The sequence below is a fragment of the Thermobia domestica genome, chromosome 15 (genome assembly GCF_964235325.1).
Source record: "Thermobia domestica chromosome 15, izTheDome1.hap1.1, whole genome shotgun sequence".
Lineage (NCBI taxonomy): Eukaryota > Metazoa > Arthropoda > Insecta > Zygentoma > Lepismatidae > Thermobia > Thermobia domestica.
In genome coordinates, this window is record NC_137468.1 from 2,891,371 (window position 1) to 2,908,389 (window position 17,019).

General features: G+C 34.7%; 1 protein-coding gene across 1 annotated transcript in view; it reads left to right on the forward strand.

Moving 5' to 3' along the window:
- Nucleotides 1-14,709, forward strand: part of LOC145671806 (uncharacterized) — a 129,441-nt gene extending 114,732 nt beyond the window's left edge. The window contains exons 13-16 of the mRNA XM_081741039.1: nucleotides 355-390; nucleotides 2,119-2,212; nucleotides 8,446-8,519; nucleotides 14,454-14,709. Coding sequence (XP_081597165.1) covers nucleotides 355-390; nucleotides 2,119-2,212; nucleotides 8,446-8,519; nucleotides 14,454-14,501 — 252 coding nt within the window. The 3' untranslated portion in view covers nucleotides 14,502-14,709. The remainder of the gene's footprint in view (nucleotides 1-354; nucleotides 391-2,118; nucleotides 2,213-8,445; nucleotides 8,520-14,453) is intronic.
- The last annotated feature ends 2,310 nt before the right edge of the window (nucleotides 14,710-17,019 follow it).

Below are 17,019 nucleotides of genomic sequence, written 5' to 3' on the forward strand. Positions count from 1 at the left end.
ACGTTTCAAGTTGCAAGGGTAGAAAGCCAAAAGCCAATCAAGCGCCAACTGGCCGAAAGTTTTCTTGCTACTAGGAAAGATATGACCGAGTGGTGCTCCGCATTGAAATAGTCCACTTGCCACGCTACCTCTTGGGCCAGTTTGACCTTCTACTTATTGTCAATCACGGCGTATACATGCGACTGCTGTTTGGATTTTGGAAATATTGCGAGACTTATAAGTCACCCTTGTACTTACTATTATTATTATTTCCCAACCTGAAAATACTAAATCACCTGACTTAATTTTAAAACACTAAAGTAAAAAATGTTTATATATTAACTAATTTTGAATATTTACTTATTTTCATTTCAGTGTTACTTAGGATGTGCTGCGAAGACCCTCGGTGCGGTAGGTGTTGTTTTCTTAATTCAAATATAAAATAAAAATGTTGTTTCGTAGATTTTCATTGTTTTCCCAGGAACCGATTCAATTGACTTCTTGCAAAGAACTGAAGCTGATGCCAATGATAAAATTACCCACTCTTTGAATTATCTCTAATTATAAATTTTATACTGTATCAATAATTTCAGAAAGGACATGAAATATATTTTTGTGAAATTTGCTTTATGAACGTTTTGGATACTCTTAGGATATACGCAATTTTGTGTATAGAAATTACAGGTGCGGAAAGAGTTAAAATGGTGTAAAAGCAAATTTGCATATAGGTTGAGTATAAGTAAAGTCTGTAGTTCTGGATTTGAACAGCTTTTCTTAAGTACAGGGTGATTCAAGAAAACGTGGAATTTTGAAAATTTCATAATTTCATGGAAACAATTTTTAAATATTTATTGCATTTAATAGTAAAAATAATGCCATTTTACAATACATATATTTGAAGAGGACATCTTGCAGGTGACCTTCTTCTCTACACAAACATTCGTGCAGTCTCTTTGTTACATTGTTCATGGTTTGACATAACACCTCAACGACGGATTTTGTTTTACATATGTTCCATTGTAGCAGGTCGACTAAAAAACACTTTGCTTTTAAGATGACCCCACAGAAAGAAATCGCAAACTGACAAATCTCGGGATCTGGGAGCCCATTGAATGTCACCATTTTTTTTTCGAAATTATACGTTTCCGAAACAACTGGCGTAAAGCAGCCATTGATATTCGTGTTGTGTGGGACGTTGATGTATCTTGTTGAAACCAGGCCGTGTCAATAATGTGTTTAAATCTCTGTGGTATTTGTGCAACAAAGGTTTCAGGTATGACGACGTAACGATCCCATGTGACTATAATCGCATGACCATTCTCGTCCTAAAAAAAAAAAAAAAAAAGTCCATCACACTGTATGATGATATAGCAACCACATAGTAACTCCTGCTGCTGTGCAATGGACGCTGGCGTAGCTCTATAGGATTGTCTTGTGCCCAGTATCTAAAATTTTGTTTGTTTACAATTCCACGTTTACATCGCGAAATCACGTTGCGCACCACTCCAAGCATTCAACGGGAGAGTATCGTTGACAGGCTGGTGTACGTTATTCAGTGTTATCAAATGCCCAGTGTTGCCAACACAACTGTCACAATTTCCCGTTTCTTTGAATCACTCTGTATATCAAAGAGACACAAAATGAACTCAAGTCCTTTCTGTAATCATCGATTCTATTAATTTGTGAACTGCGACTGTCTCTCTCAAATACACTATATTTATGAGAGTAAGCGACTATGTTTCGCAACCATACAGAACAACAGACATGATAATCATTTTATATATTTTAAGATTTACAATATTATTGTTTTAAAAAATAATGTCTTAGAGTTAAAAATAATTTTGGAGTGTAATTCACCAGCCATGCTCTGTACTCGGAGCGTCAGAAAAAAAGGGGTATACTTTAGTATTAGGTTAATGTTAATAGATGATGTGGTTATCCCACATCAACTTTTAGATTTGGAAAAAAAAAAAATTTTCTTGAAAAGTGCGCATGAAGATTTATACCTAGAGATACCATTTTGTTTAGCTCAATGATATATAACAAGTTGAATACGTCTCATTCTTGAATATTTTCTTCGTTCCATTAATACTGTAGAAATTATTATTACCTATTTATTTATTTATTTTATTTTCACAGTTTAAGTCGAACGGAAAGCTGAATCGAGAATTGATTAGGAATATGTTCTTTGCAACGGACATATCAACATATGCTGATAAATGTGAGGCTGAAGGTAAGGATTTTTTATTTTATTTTTTTATCTTTTTTTTTTTATTTCGAGATGCAGAAGAAAAGAGCAAATTACCATTTTGTGGCTTAAGTCTTTTGTTATTATTATTATTATTATTATTATTATTATTATTATTATTATTATTATTATTATTATTATTATTATTATTATTATTATTATTATTATTATTATTATTATTATTATTATTGCTGTATCTCCGCTTAAATCGGTTGCAGCTTAATAATCTGACAGCCGTCTCTGGCAAGTGCACATTATTCGAAGAGTTCTTCAACTCCAAAGAACGTTCTGACCATATGACAGGTATTACTGATTTCTGTTAATTTGTTAGAAGATGTTTTGCATTTATCTGTTCCAATTTTGTCACACTACTTTTTAGGACAATAGCCGTAGTTGAAAAAATCATTGGTCTTACTGTAACTTTTTGACATTTGCGTATCTTTTTGATTTCATCAACCACCCTTTCGTACTTTGTTATTTTGAACTAAATGAGTTGCACTATAGCATCTACTGGCTGCTGTTTGTCTGCTTAATTTGGCTCGCGTTTGTAATGTGGCTTAGTATCGGTAATTAGTTCTAAACTATGTGACAGAAAGTACTCCAATATACAGCAGAAACCTGTGATATGTTGAACTATTTCTGATGTATATCTCCACATTTTCTGCATTTTTCATCCGGTGTTTCTTGCTTTAAAATGTATTTACACTAATTTGAAGTTGGTATAACTCTGTCGTGGCAACCATAAATAACATTGTTTCGAAAAACATTCCAATTTTCTTGAGCCAAGCATTTGAGTGTCGTTTATCATGTCCGTGAACCTCGCCCCACCCACATTCACACTAAGTTTAAAACATAAAAAAAAAATAGTGCTGACGACCTATAATGTTAACAAATATAATGGGTGGGGCTATGCTCACACAAGCCCCACCACTCAACCCATACACAAAGTTAAATTTCCATTGGGACACCACATGGAAAGAAAATTAATGCTCCTATCAGAAAGTCAAAAGATATATATAAAAATCTTTAACGGGGGAATCATCAAAGAAAATAATTTACTTCATTTTTATGATGAGATAAAAAAAACACTAATTTTCTTTCTATGCTATATGATCAGCACTAAATTAGCATTAATTTTTGGCATAGTCTACAAAATTAGTGCTGCATAGTGCGAGTGTGGGTGGAGCAAGGTTCACGGACATTCGTTTATCTATATTACTGTATTCTAATGATCCTCAAAGGTTCCGTGAAGTTTTTCTTGCTCTGCATTAGCTATGCTATTATTATTATTATTATTCCTAATGATGAAGTGCATTGTTCAAGCAAGAGATCCTTTTTTTTCCTTTCACTGATTTCAACCCCGAATTATACGACTATATCTCTAATGCAGTTTCAAATCCAGGGGGGATCGGGGCGATGACCCACCCCCCAGAAGAGGAAACTTTCTTATTTCATATTTAAATAAAACCCATTCCAGAGATTGGAGCTCTTAAATGTAGCTCTAAGTAGCAGTATTACAACCCCGCCTGAAGTCTGTCCTGGATCCGCCCCTGCTCTAATATCAAGCAAACACACATTATGTTTGACAAAAAAATCGGAGTATTGTTACGAAATTAACAGGGAAATGCTGTATTTATGACTGTCCCATTATGCATCCATCTCAACTCCTAAGGAAGATTCGGAACCCTCAGAAAAATTTACGCCACATTCGACCAATATCCAATGATTTTATTTTATGAAAGCTATTTGTAGGACATAAATATTTTTGGTTAGAATTAGAGGGTGTGAATTGAGAGGAGGGGAAAAAGAGGTAATCACACGTTCTTGCTGATTTCATCCCTAAGTCTTAGGAATTGTATAAGAATCCTTATAAAACAACTCATCTTATTGTATCAAACTAGAATAGGTACTGAATATAGGAATATATTTTACATAAATGGAAGTGGTAATAACTCTCTCGTTGTCGATTGATTTTTTTTTTAAATCCAAGTACTGGAGATGATTATGATGCTTCAAAAATTATACGCTATACTGCATCAAAATCTAATTTTTACGATAGTTATCGTGGAACATATTTTCTTTATCGAAGGGGAGATATTAGTCCTGCGTCAGGGGAAGGAATAAATTTACCGTTCGTTCCTAACAGTTCTTAATCCCAAGCACTATGGATAGTAAGAAAGCCCCCAAAGAAATGTCAATATATTCTAATTAATCCCAATAATTTTTACGGAAATTATCATGGAGCTTTTGCTTTGGGAAAACCCAGAGTGGGAAGGATAATTTACTATTAGATTATCCATCCAGAGAGGATGTTTCGGAAGTCTCAAAGAAATATTCCACATATTCCATCGAAATGAAAGACATTTTTTTAAAAATCAGTGAACATATTTCTTAAATTTGATGGGAGGGGGATTAATGTTGACATTATTACCAGACTTTAACCCAAAGCGAGGGGTTTATCGGAATCCCCTAAAAAAACTACAGTACCTTTTATCAAATTGAATAACAGTGTGTACCTTCTCGCCTTACTACTCGCAGTCATACCTTACTATCATATGTAACACCCACGTCCCGCTCGGGAGAGTAATGCTCCTGGAAGTACGTTCTTTCGCGCGCTACTCTAGCCAGCTGTTTTACGCGCTATCCTAGGCAGTTGTTTTAAGTTGGTCACAAAATTTATATCATGGAGTACAAGGGGAACAAAACGAGCCCTGCGGGGCTTCTAACACGTTCCTACTACTACTTATCTGCACAAAAGTAAGTAAATCACTTTCTTGAGTATTATTTTCATATTATTTCAACTTAAATAGTGTTATAAAAATGTAAAAGAAAACTTTCCTTGGGTGGGTTTGAACTCACGCCAAAAGAGATTTTGCTTACTAGCACATAGGCACTCGGCCACAAAGACCGACAGCGCCAACAGCTTGATTTCTGCTATTTGAATGGAATGTAGCAAGAAATGGATAACGCCAACCAATCAGAACTGTGTTTTTCGTTCCTACTTCCGGGAACATTACTCTCCTGAGCTAGTTCTTAATACCCAGACTTTTAGTTATACAACGTTCCTTATATTTCAGGCTGACATCATTATGTGATAATTTATCGTCAGATCTTGACATTTTCAACTCGGAAAATCATTTTAGAAACAAATTGAAGACTCTGTAAATGTTGTACATACTTCATATATTTTATTTTTATTATTTTGTATATATATTTCCTTTTTTGTTTTTTTGTTATTTCTTATATACTTGGTTACATTGTTTCAATGTAAAATGGAATTAGATATGTATCTGAAACATTTATAAATAAATAAATTTCCGTTGATTATTCTGAAAATTAGTGTGTATGTAAGTGTTCAAAATTACAACATGGAGTTGATTTTACCCCTTTCATACTCCTGTTCTTCATAGATTGCAATCCCAAACAAAAGGTTATTTCTGTATGTTGAAGGAAGGTAAATGGCAAGTTCCGTCAAAATCGTGTAAACTTTACGAGAGTTCTTGTGAAACAGTCGAACGGACTGACGGAGAGGCACACAAATACCAGTGGATAGAAGAAGTTTTCGCTAACGCTCGCTTCAATAACAGCAACTATGTGATGTTGTGCATTCTTGAAGCGAGCGATTCTCCGTCTCGCTAATTTTGATCTCAAACTATAGAAGAGAGTCCCTAGTGTCCAACAAAACACACTCAATGTTTTTTAACAAACTGAGTGTATTTAATAAATATTCAGGAAAATATGTTATACAGAAGTATAAAATTGAGAAGAACGTGATTCATCAATATTAGACCATTTCGACTGCAAAACCTTTAGATTCATTTGGGATTTTTTTTTACGTTATTACATTTGTGGGGTCATTTTGACCCCTTGACTTTTTTCTTGCTTCTTCCAACATTCTTTTGTAATTCTTGTTTGAAACGTAGTGCTAGTATCATAATTAATATTTTTAATCAGTATTTTCTTAATGATTTCCCATTTAGGTACAAGGGCTCCATCTTTGTAAAAATGAAATGAAATCTTTGAGTTTTACGTCCCACGGTTATGCCGGTTAGGCTAAAGGAGACGGTGATTATGAGAAATGGATGAAATGGTGGAATGAAGAAAGTGGGAGGAAACGGGAGAACCCCGAGAAAACCCACGCACACGGTGTTTGTCCACCACAAAGTTCACTTGGCGGGGGCTGGGATCGAACCCGGGACCCCAAGCACCAGAGGTGAACGCTCTACCACTGAGCCACCGCGGCCCCATCCATCTTTGTATTAACAATAAATGAGTACTGTACATAAATTTCATAAACATTAGATCTCACTTATACTTTTAAGAAATGTAGCTTTATTATCAACTTTTCATAACGAATTTCTATTTATGCGTATTTTGATATACATTGCAAAACTTATACAATAGGAGAATTGTTACATTACAAAACTTACACAATAGGTGAAGTCTTCATCTTTTGTGTACGTACAAGGATTTCAAACTTGTCACCCCCATATCCGCGTACAATGTTATTCCTATTCCCCTAAAATAAGTTCCTGAAAAATTTCGTCATTTGTCAGACCACTCATCTTTCACCAGATAGTTTCGACCACACAACAATAACCTATAAGACTAGACGCAGTCCTTAGACATCAGTTATCTGACGTAATAAAAGTATCTCAGCAATTAGAGAAACATCAGGCCTTTCTCTCTCACTTTTTCTTCCTCTTTTATTTTTCTTCTCCTTCTTCTTCTTCTTCTTGTGTTTATAAAAGATGGTGTAGTAACTGTCATAACTTACATATGAAACCTTCTGCAAAATTCCATCAAAAAAGAACAAAATTGAAAAAGTGGTCAAATTAACATCCCAAATGGAAATACGTAGCACATGTAATAACTACATTCCTACACCGTTATTATAAATAAAATTATTAACTAATATAAAATAATATGCAACTCTCTCCATCACGACTCTGGAGCTCACTAAAGAAATAATATACACTTCTGACCAGAGTATATACACTTGTTTATTAAAAACTAAACAGTTGGATTTTCAGTTGGTGTCTGATGAAGACAACGTTACGTTGTTGAAACTGTTACACTGGAATTTAGTTTTTAATAAACAAGTGTATATACTCTGGTCAGAAGTGTTTATTATTTCTTTATAAAATAATAATACAGAAGAGCCTAGTGCAAAATGTCAGAAAGAACCAGTAAGATTTTTTTTAAAAAAACATACACTTAAATACAAAAAGGAATACCTGAGGAAGGAGAAACCATTCGGAAGCACCTCCATTAACTTGGGAAGCACTACAAGTTGGGTCGATGGGTCTCACTTCGTTTGATTCTGGGCCAGAAGACAAAGCGAACAGGCACTTGTGTTTCTTCGCTGTATTGTCTGAGGAAGGAGCCACTTCTGTACAGAGTATTGACATGTGATGACAAGTGAGTCCTGTACGAAGCTCCACAAAGCCGTTCTCATTGGTTAACATCCCATGAACTGTTCTCAAAATAGCCGAAACCAGCACTGCACCAGGAAAAGGTCCTCCTGTGTGTTTGGTGGACTGCTCGCGGCATCGTGCATCGGAAACTTACCAGCTGGTCACAGCATCAATGCAACTGTATACTGTCAGCAGTTGAGACATGTTCAAGAAAAACTCATAACTTTGGAGCTAGCACTTCTGAATCGCAATGGGGTCCTCCTGTTACAAAATAACGCTAAGCCCCACATAGCTATAATGACCCGGGACACCATTCTACGCCTTGGATGGGAAATATTATTGCCTCGGCTATACTCCCCGGACATTGCACCGTCCGATTATAATCTGTTCCATTCTTTGGACAATCATCTTAGAGTTATAATGATTGTAGAGATATAATGCACTTGATACCTTCTTCGCTTCATTTCCCAACGAGTTCTACCACGATGGAATCCGTGGTCTTCCAAAACGTTGGCAGAAGGTCGTCGATGCTGATGGGGACTATTTTTGGTCTTCTAGGTATGTTTCAGGGGATATATCGATGTTCAAAAGTGGTGGGGAAAAGCGACAGATCTTTCTAGGTTACCTTTATATATACCGTTTTGGTCAGTTGAATTTTATTAACAATCTGTTGGGTTTCCCAAATCTACAATGAATAGTTTACAAGTATGTGAAAACCTCAATAAACACATAATTCGAGTGATTAAATTTCTGAGTTTAGTAGACAAAATTTCAAAATTTTCTTCACTTTTTGTTTTGTAGACGAAGAAGAAGATGACAGAGAATGCGTCAGACGTGGGAAAATTGCTATTTGTATGGCGAAAGAAATATTCCAGGTAAGTTTATTAAATTTTCCTAGCTGGCAGCCAGAGGTGGCGTTAGATGCGCGAGGGGTCTAGTACCAATTGTGACTCTTCGGGACCAGAGTACTGGTAAAAATCGTCAAACGCCAAGATGCTACTTCTAAACATGTTCAGAACGCGGGGCACCCCGAAACTCCGCTTTGCTGGCAGCACTTTATCGTACTATCACTACTGAAATGAGCAAGCACTGTTAGCGAATTTAGAGTGTTATCATTAATTTGGGGGATAATCTGCGAAAGGAAATATTAAGGGTGGTGTTGTAAAGAAAAAGTTTCATTCCCGTTTCTTATAACATCTCAAAAAGGTGCAATCCAGTAGCACTCAAAGAAGTGAAAGTACACACTAATAACACAAAAAATATGCAATCAGCAGCCAACATACGATGCCACTTTTTGATTTTTGACAAATATTGATAGGTTGATTCTTGTTGTGCATAAAATGGCGATATAATGTTCATTGTAACACAACTAATACTTTTCTTTGAAATGTATTTGCTAAGGCTAAACCAGTGTCCAATAACTTTAGGGAATTCTAGAAGGGTTTTTCTTTTCTTTTCTTTTCTTTCTTTTCTTTTTCTTTTTTTTACAATAGATGAATTCTTTACGTCGGACAGCTTCTTCTTTACTTTGTTGTAATGACCACTTTCAATAGAAACTGTTTTTTGTTTCACTTTTCATCTTAATTTGTTTAACTACACGTAAAACGATGAAGCAACTACGATATACATCCATCCAAACAGAATTTCTAATTGACATTGGCCAAGAAAAGGCGTGTTTTCCGTGCAGTTTATTTATTTATTGCAAGAAGTCCTACTAAAGAGAGTGAGAGAGGAAAACTGGACGTGTGGGATAAAGCAATATTTTGTGTGAGTGTTGAATGATAGTACTTTTATAACGAAAATAACATTCCACTAGTCCCAAAGGCTATTTGACACAATGTAGTAGCACCGCAATGGATTTTGTGCGCTCGTGGTATATACTTTTATATCCCAAATGCACACAACTTATTGATTGCCTTCTTCCGACCTTCGACCCTTGAAAATCTATATTTACTTAATTCAATCTTTCTTTCCTTTCTACGGAGCATGGTGCCTTAATGATAGAGCACTTACCTCTGGTGTGTTGGGTACATGGTTCGATTCCCGGACAGGTAAGTTTGTAGTAGACAAGCTCGCGCTCGTGGTTTTGTTGAGATATTACCGTTTCCTCCCTCATTCTCATTCCACAAATCCTTCCATCAGCATCCACACGCCTTCATCAATCGTCTCCCTTACCTCAAAGGCATAATCGAGAGACGTTGAATTAAAAGATTTCATTTCTTTCCTCTTTATGTCCATACTAAAATTTACTCTGTTATAACTCCGATCTGTTAGAGATTTTATTTGAAGATCTCTAAGTGAAGATCACAAGTGTTATTAATATATTTATAACACTTTCGGTAATGAAACATCGTCTTCCTCAGATGCTTTATCATAACATGTTACATAGTTGAAACTGTTACACAAGTGTTATTAATATATTTATAACACTTTCGGTAATGAAACATCGTCTTCCTCAGATGCTCTATCATAACATGTTACATAGTTGAAACTGTTACACAAGTGTTATTAATATATTTATAACACTTTCGGTAATGAAACATCGTCTTCCTCAGATACTTTATCATAACATGTTACATAGTTGAAACTGTTACACAAGTGTTATTAATATATTTATAACACTTTCGGTAATGAAACATCGTCTTCCTCAGATACTTTATCATAACATGTTACATAGTTGAAACTGTTACACAAGTGTTATTAATATATTTATAACACTTTCGGTAATGAAACATCGTCTTCCTCAGATACTTTATCATAACATGTTACATAGTTGAAACTGTTACACAAGTGTTATTAATATATTTATAACACTTTCGGTAATGAAACATCGTCTTCCTCAGATACTTTATCATAACATGTTACATAGTTGAAACTGTTACACAAGTGTTATTAATATATTTATAACACTTTCGGTAATGAAACATCGTCTTCCTCAGATACTTTATCATAACATGTTACATAGTTGAAACTGTTACACAAGTGTTATTAATATATTTATAACACTTTCGGTAATGAAACATCGTCTTCCTCAGATACTTTATCATAACATGTTACATTACCGAAACTGGTCAGTTTTCTTTTAAATAACTGATTCATGTTAAATATTTGAAAAGCTATAATAAACGATATACTTTAATTATATATATACACACTATAGAAATTCATTGTTTTTGAATTATATTTTTTATTCAAATACAATCACAGTAAATATAGTATTATATTCATTATTTCTTAATATTTTACCTTATATTCTAGTGTACTTACTGTGAAATCCATTTTTAAAAATAAAATTCCTGCAACCTACTAGTCAGAAATGAATTTATCCAGTTAATATTGTTTTGAAGGGGAAAATTGTATGAGAACTCGAATATGGTCATGCAAAGATCAAGTTTGGATTCCAAGGTATCACCCTGTGTTTATTGGTATATTGTTCTACTATGCAAATTAACGGTAGTAGATTAATAGTAAACATTAATCGAAAGTATTCGAAAAAAATGAAAATGAAATCTTTAAGTTTTACGTCCGGCTAGGCTAAAGGAAACGGCAATGATGAGAAATGAATGCAAATAGTGGAATGAATAAACGGGAGGAAACAAGTAATCCCCGAGGGAACCCGCTCACACGGTGTTTGTAAACCAGAAAGTCCACTTGGCGCGAGATGGGTCGAACCAGGGACCGCACGCACCAGAGGTGAACACTCTATCGCTGAAGACCACCGCGACACGGGGAGCATTCGAGTTTGTATCCGGTGACTGGCTTCCTAACTCAGATTCTCCTGTTCGGATAATACATTTACTTACAAGCTTTGCCAAATTTTCTTCCCTAATTATGTCTGAAAGTGTTGTCAAACATTATGTAAGTGAATAAACTATGATAGACAGTAAAAAGGATCACTTTCAGTTTCGTCCGGAAGATGTCCACCGTTGGAGTATGTTTACTTCCATCTAACGGCGAAATGCGTAACTTCTATTACCTTTGTTTCAATAGTAGAAAATGAGACATTGATAACTACCATTAAAGTCACAGTTACCTATTAAGGTGCTAATGGACCAACTCCATTCACGAACTCGAGTTATCTATTGGAAAGAAAAAAAGATTTAAAAAGATCACTTTCATTCAAGAGTTATCGTGTGGATTAACGGACATAAGTACTTAGTAACTCAGAGTTTCTCAATGTGGGGGTCGCGAGAGGGTTTCATAGGAGTCGCAAGGATAAGCGGAAGACGAAAATTTAATACGGGAGAATCTAATACCGGTAAATATTTTTAAATATAATATTGCAAATTAGTACATTATAATCTTGTCCTTACAGTCTTCGAATAGAACTAATTATCCTTCGTTTAGATATTCATAATACAGTATAACCACTGGCGTATTTAGGGGGGCTTCCGGGCTAAAGCCCCCCGAAATCTTACTTACTATAGTAAAGTATATGAAATATCTTGCAGAATTTTGACATTTTCTGGAAAAGCCCCCCCGAAAGTTAGCAAAGCCCCCCCGAAACTAAATCGTAAATACGCCACTGAGTATAACAATAATGATATGTTACAATTATAAAAGAATACATAGTTTGAGATTACATTTAACATTTTCTGAAATCACTTTTACATTATAAAGCAAGATATAAAAGAAGTTTTATTAATAACGTACAGTGTACAGTCCTATCTATGGACCTTTTTGCCAAAGCCACCAGTATATCAAATACAGTAAAACCTGCCTTCAACGGACCCTTTCTTAAACGGAAAACTGTCTTAAAGGAAAATATTTTATGGTCCCATGGATTTTGGAGTAAAATACATGTAAAAGTCCCTTCATTAAGCGGAAACTGTGTTATGCGGACAACGGAAAGCAAAATAAACCTTTAACGGAAAATTCTGAGTTTCAGACTACATCGTTTAGAATTTTTTTAACCATCCTGTGAGAGGGTAAACATATACTGTCTGCGATAAATACTTCGTTCTTTTGTTAAATCTTTATGAGCAGTGTTGACCTTCGTCAATCACTACACATATTCAGCTCCCACAATTTTTCGCTAGTCCTACGTAGCATGTCAGCTGTCAGTCTTCTTTGTAGGCGTACTTCTGTTCCGCTTGTGTAGCAACTAGCGACAGTCAACAAAAATGAGAAGAAAACTGACAAAACAAAGTTCTGGAAAAAAGGAATTGAGGTAAAGCAGAAGTTATATATCTACATCACGTGTCGTGAAAACAAGGAGGAAAGAGTTTAGAGGACTTTCAAAATTCCAGAGAAAGCTTTTCTGTGTCCTGAAGTATACCGCAGCCAAGTAGTAGCAATGCATGCAAGAAATCCTGCTTGACTATTGGGAAAAATAAAGGAAAGTGTGCACAGCATATTTTGTGTTTATTTTAAGTTTTTTGGGTATTAATCCGTAGAAGGAAAAAGTACTGTAATTGAACAAGTTGCGTACATCAATATATTTTCTCATTATGTCCGTTATAATCATATATATTTTTTTAACGGAAGGCAGTAACAGTAGGAACTGACATATTATTAAAAGTGCAATTAACATTTGTTATTATGATATTGTTCAGTTTTTAAATATTATTTGGAATTTTGTTCTGATAGGGATATTTGTATTTTTACACATACTGTTAAAACAATACAAAAATAGGTCCACTAAACATTTTCAACAGGTGCAGAGTTGTTTAAAAATTAATTTATATAAAAGAGGTATGGAATGGAACTAATGAGAAGTACATATTGAAATACCACAAAAATAGAAATGCAACAAAATGTGCACATTGAAATACAATTAAAATTGAAATCTAATGAGATACGTATGTGTGAACTAATATAGTCTTTTTTTCAGCAAGCCGACCCCAATGAAGGTAGATTTTGGTGTGAGATTTTATTTCTTTCCTCAATTTCAAATGTAAACAAGTTGTTTTCAACAGTTTTTGGTGATACTGAACACACACAACAACGTACCAAATTCACAAAAATATGAGGTAACTCAAAGTGGCGGCCTGTCGAAAATTATAATACTCAATAACTTTTTATGCTCAAAAACTTGTCCAAGTTTAACAAAAATTAGAAACCACTTTATTGTTTTGGTCATACTACCCAAAATTAAGGGAGTTATGAATAATAATTATTTTTCTGACCAGAGTATGCATTTGTTTATTAAAAATAAATTATTTCGTAACAGTTTCCTTAAAGTAACGTTATCTTCCTCAGACGTTAATATGTATCATACAAATACATACTATTAACGTCTGAGGATGATAACATTACGTTATGGAAACTGTTACGAAATAATTTATTTTTAATAAACAAATGCATACTCTGGTTGGAAAAATAATTATTATTTAAATAATAATTCCAGAGTGAACATGGAGGAAGTCACATGGGAGTTATGAAGTTTTAAAATTTTCCAAAGGCCTCCATTTTGAAACAGTATGATGGATCAGATTCGATATTTGTAATATGAATGAACTGACCAAATTTGATTTTAATCCACTCGCTTTTAGGGAAGTTACTGTATCCACTATATACAAGAAACAGATTCTACTATTATAGAAATAGATGGATATCGTGAGATCTCTGTAATAGATATTGTATATTAAAATTCCCACATAACCTTATTACAAACCAGAAATTATAAGGGACCGCTGGCAAGAGGATGTGGCAAAATAGAGGTCGTCATAGGAATTAGGTTGAGCACCACTGGAGTAACTTGACAATCTTAAAAAAACCCACTTGAGTGATTCTCCTTAATACGTATGCTCTATATAGTGTTTCTTTTTTTTCTTAAAGATATCTGATTAAGCCATCTTAAATTTCAGGGGAGGAGGAAAAACAAAGAAACGAACAGCGAAGAGAATGACGAGTAAGAATTCAACACAAAAATAATAATGGTCATCGCTGTTTATTGTATTTTTCCAACAATGAACCGCATTTTTTATGATAATTATGTATGTATTGCATAAAGAGAGTAAAATCTGAATAAAGAGTGTGAAATTAAGTAGTTTTTCTTTGCATGTTGTAAGTAACCTTAGCTAACCACAATATTATACAGGGTGATTATGAATGATTGATCGGATTTGATAGAATTGTTTTAAAAATGTAAAACACTTACAATAACCTATGATACATGAAAATATACAGAAACTGTACAAGTTTCAGACATACTATTACAAATATTCAATGTGCTTCCTATCGTCCCACCACACAGAATATATGTCATAGTCAAGTTCGCTCATACGCGCACTAGCATATCCCTACAAATGGTCTAATGTAGGTGTAATGCAATTGTGAAGCTCGCCCAAAGTTGTTGATAATGGAAGGACATACGACGTCGATTTTCACATATCCTAATGGGAAAATCACAAGATTTCAGAACGGGAAATCTAAAAGGCCATGGAAAAAGCATTAAGTCATCTTTAGCACATTTGGTAATCCAACATCTTAAGCGCATTGTAATTTTACGTTTACATAGGAAACCAGTGTCGTTACAATGTCCATACCTTTTCAGAATGCTTTGGTGACCTAGTAGTGCAATTCTAAACTATCTACGGAATGTACCCTATACGGTAATATCGGAAAAAACACTTCTCATATTTTAAACAAAGAATGATTTTTGCTGCATAGACGCCGCGGCGTTTTGGAAATTAAGCTTGTGCTGCCATTTGTTGCCACGAGTAAAGATTACGAATGTGAGAAATAGATAATTCGTTAGATGGAGGAATGCAAGTTGACGTAATATGTATTGACTTTGAGAAGGTTCTTGAGAGAGAAAATTATAAAATACTGTTAAACAAACTACATCTTATCATTTTTCTCGAGCTCTCACCAAATTATTTTCATCACATCTAAATGAACGTAACCATAGAGTACTCTATAAGACTTAAATCAGAGCAGTATTTTGCGTTATCAGCAGTTCCATGGGGCTCCAACCGAGGCTCTGTTTTATTTCTTAGCGTCAGCTCTAAACTCCGATAAACAAAATATTTGTATCCTTTCCGCTTGTCACAAATAAGATTGGCAAGTGATGTATCACTCACACTCCTTACTAGTGTTGTCAACGGCTCAAGCGGCTCGGCTGACGGCTCACTCACCACTGAGGGGAGCCGAGAAGTGAGCCGAGCCAACAGCTCATCCAACCGAGCCAATGGCTCACCTGAGCCGAGTCGAATTAAGCCGGCGGCTCATCACAACCGAGCCGGCTCGAGCCTATGACTCACCTGAGCCGAGCCGAACAAAGCCGATGGTTAACGTGAGTCGAGCCGAACCGAGCCGATGGCTCATCGCAACCGAACCTGCTCGAGCCGATGGCTCAGGTGAACTGAGCCGAACCGAGCTGAAGCTCGACCTGAGCCGGTGGCTCAAGGCTCGAGCCAAGCCGGTTGGACGTAACATCGTCCTGATTAACAACAAAGAAAAAATACAAGTTAGCTTAGAAATATTTTTTGTTATTGATAAGTAGATGGAAGTAATAAAACAAAACAAGTCTCTAGATAAACACAAAGAATGCCTTAAAAAAATCTACATAGATGTTATACGACCTTAACAATGATAGTTGTAGGAGTACTAGAAGTTTTATCTTATTTTTACAATTATTTCATTAGTTTTTTGAATGATAATTACAATAGAGATTAAACTAGTGCCCACTGATTTAAGAGATTAATTAACAAATCATTTACTGTAAACTCAAATACAAAACATTTTGTTTGTATTCTCGTAATCCAACTTCGAAAATTGGGCTTTTGATTTAACATTTTGTAGTAAGTAGTTAGCAGCTTTAATCACAAATTTATTTCATTGCAAAACAACTAATTATCTTAATAAACCGCATGAAGTATTAACTTTATAATTGCAAAGGTTATGGCAAAATAAACAGATGAATTTGAAGACTTATGTCCAAAATAAGTATATTTTATATCATTTTTTTTTTTACTTGTTACTTGATCCCTCTATGGTTGAATGTGTAACACACCTATGTTTGACGCAGAAGTCCTCAGGTTTGATTCCCAGTGGGGGCTAAAGGAACTCACATTCTTGGTGCTGGTTTCCATAATAATAATAATAATAATAATAATAATAATAATAATAATAATAATAATAATAATAATAATAATAATAATAATAATATATTTGTTTTGTTTACTACAAGCAAGAAAAAGCGCTCCGAAACAAGCGATTTAACAGGTACAAGTTAGCCTACTGCTGATTTGCAACGTATGTGTATTACTCCTTTAGACTTTTAATAAAATGTTTCTATCTCCGCATGTAAGTTTCTTTCCAATAGACCAACAATCAGTTTCTGCTATGTTTCATTCTTAGTAATTTTTGGGCCGATAAACTCTATCACATTATACATAGGGAATGCAATACGAAAGCCATCCTTCTTTC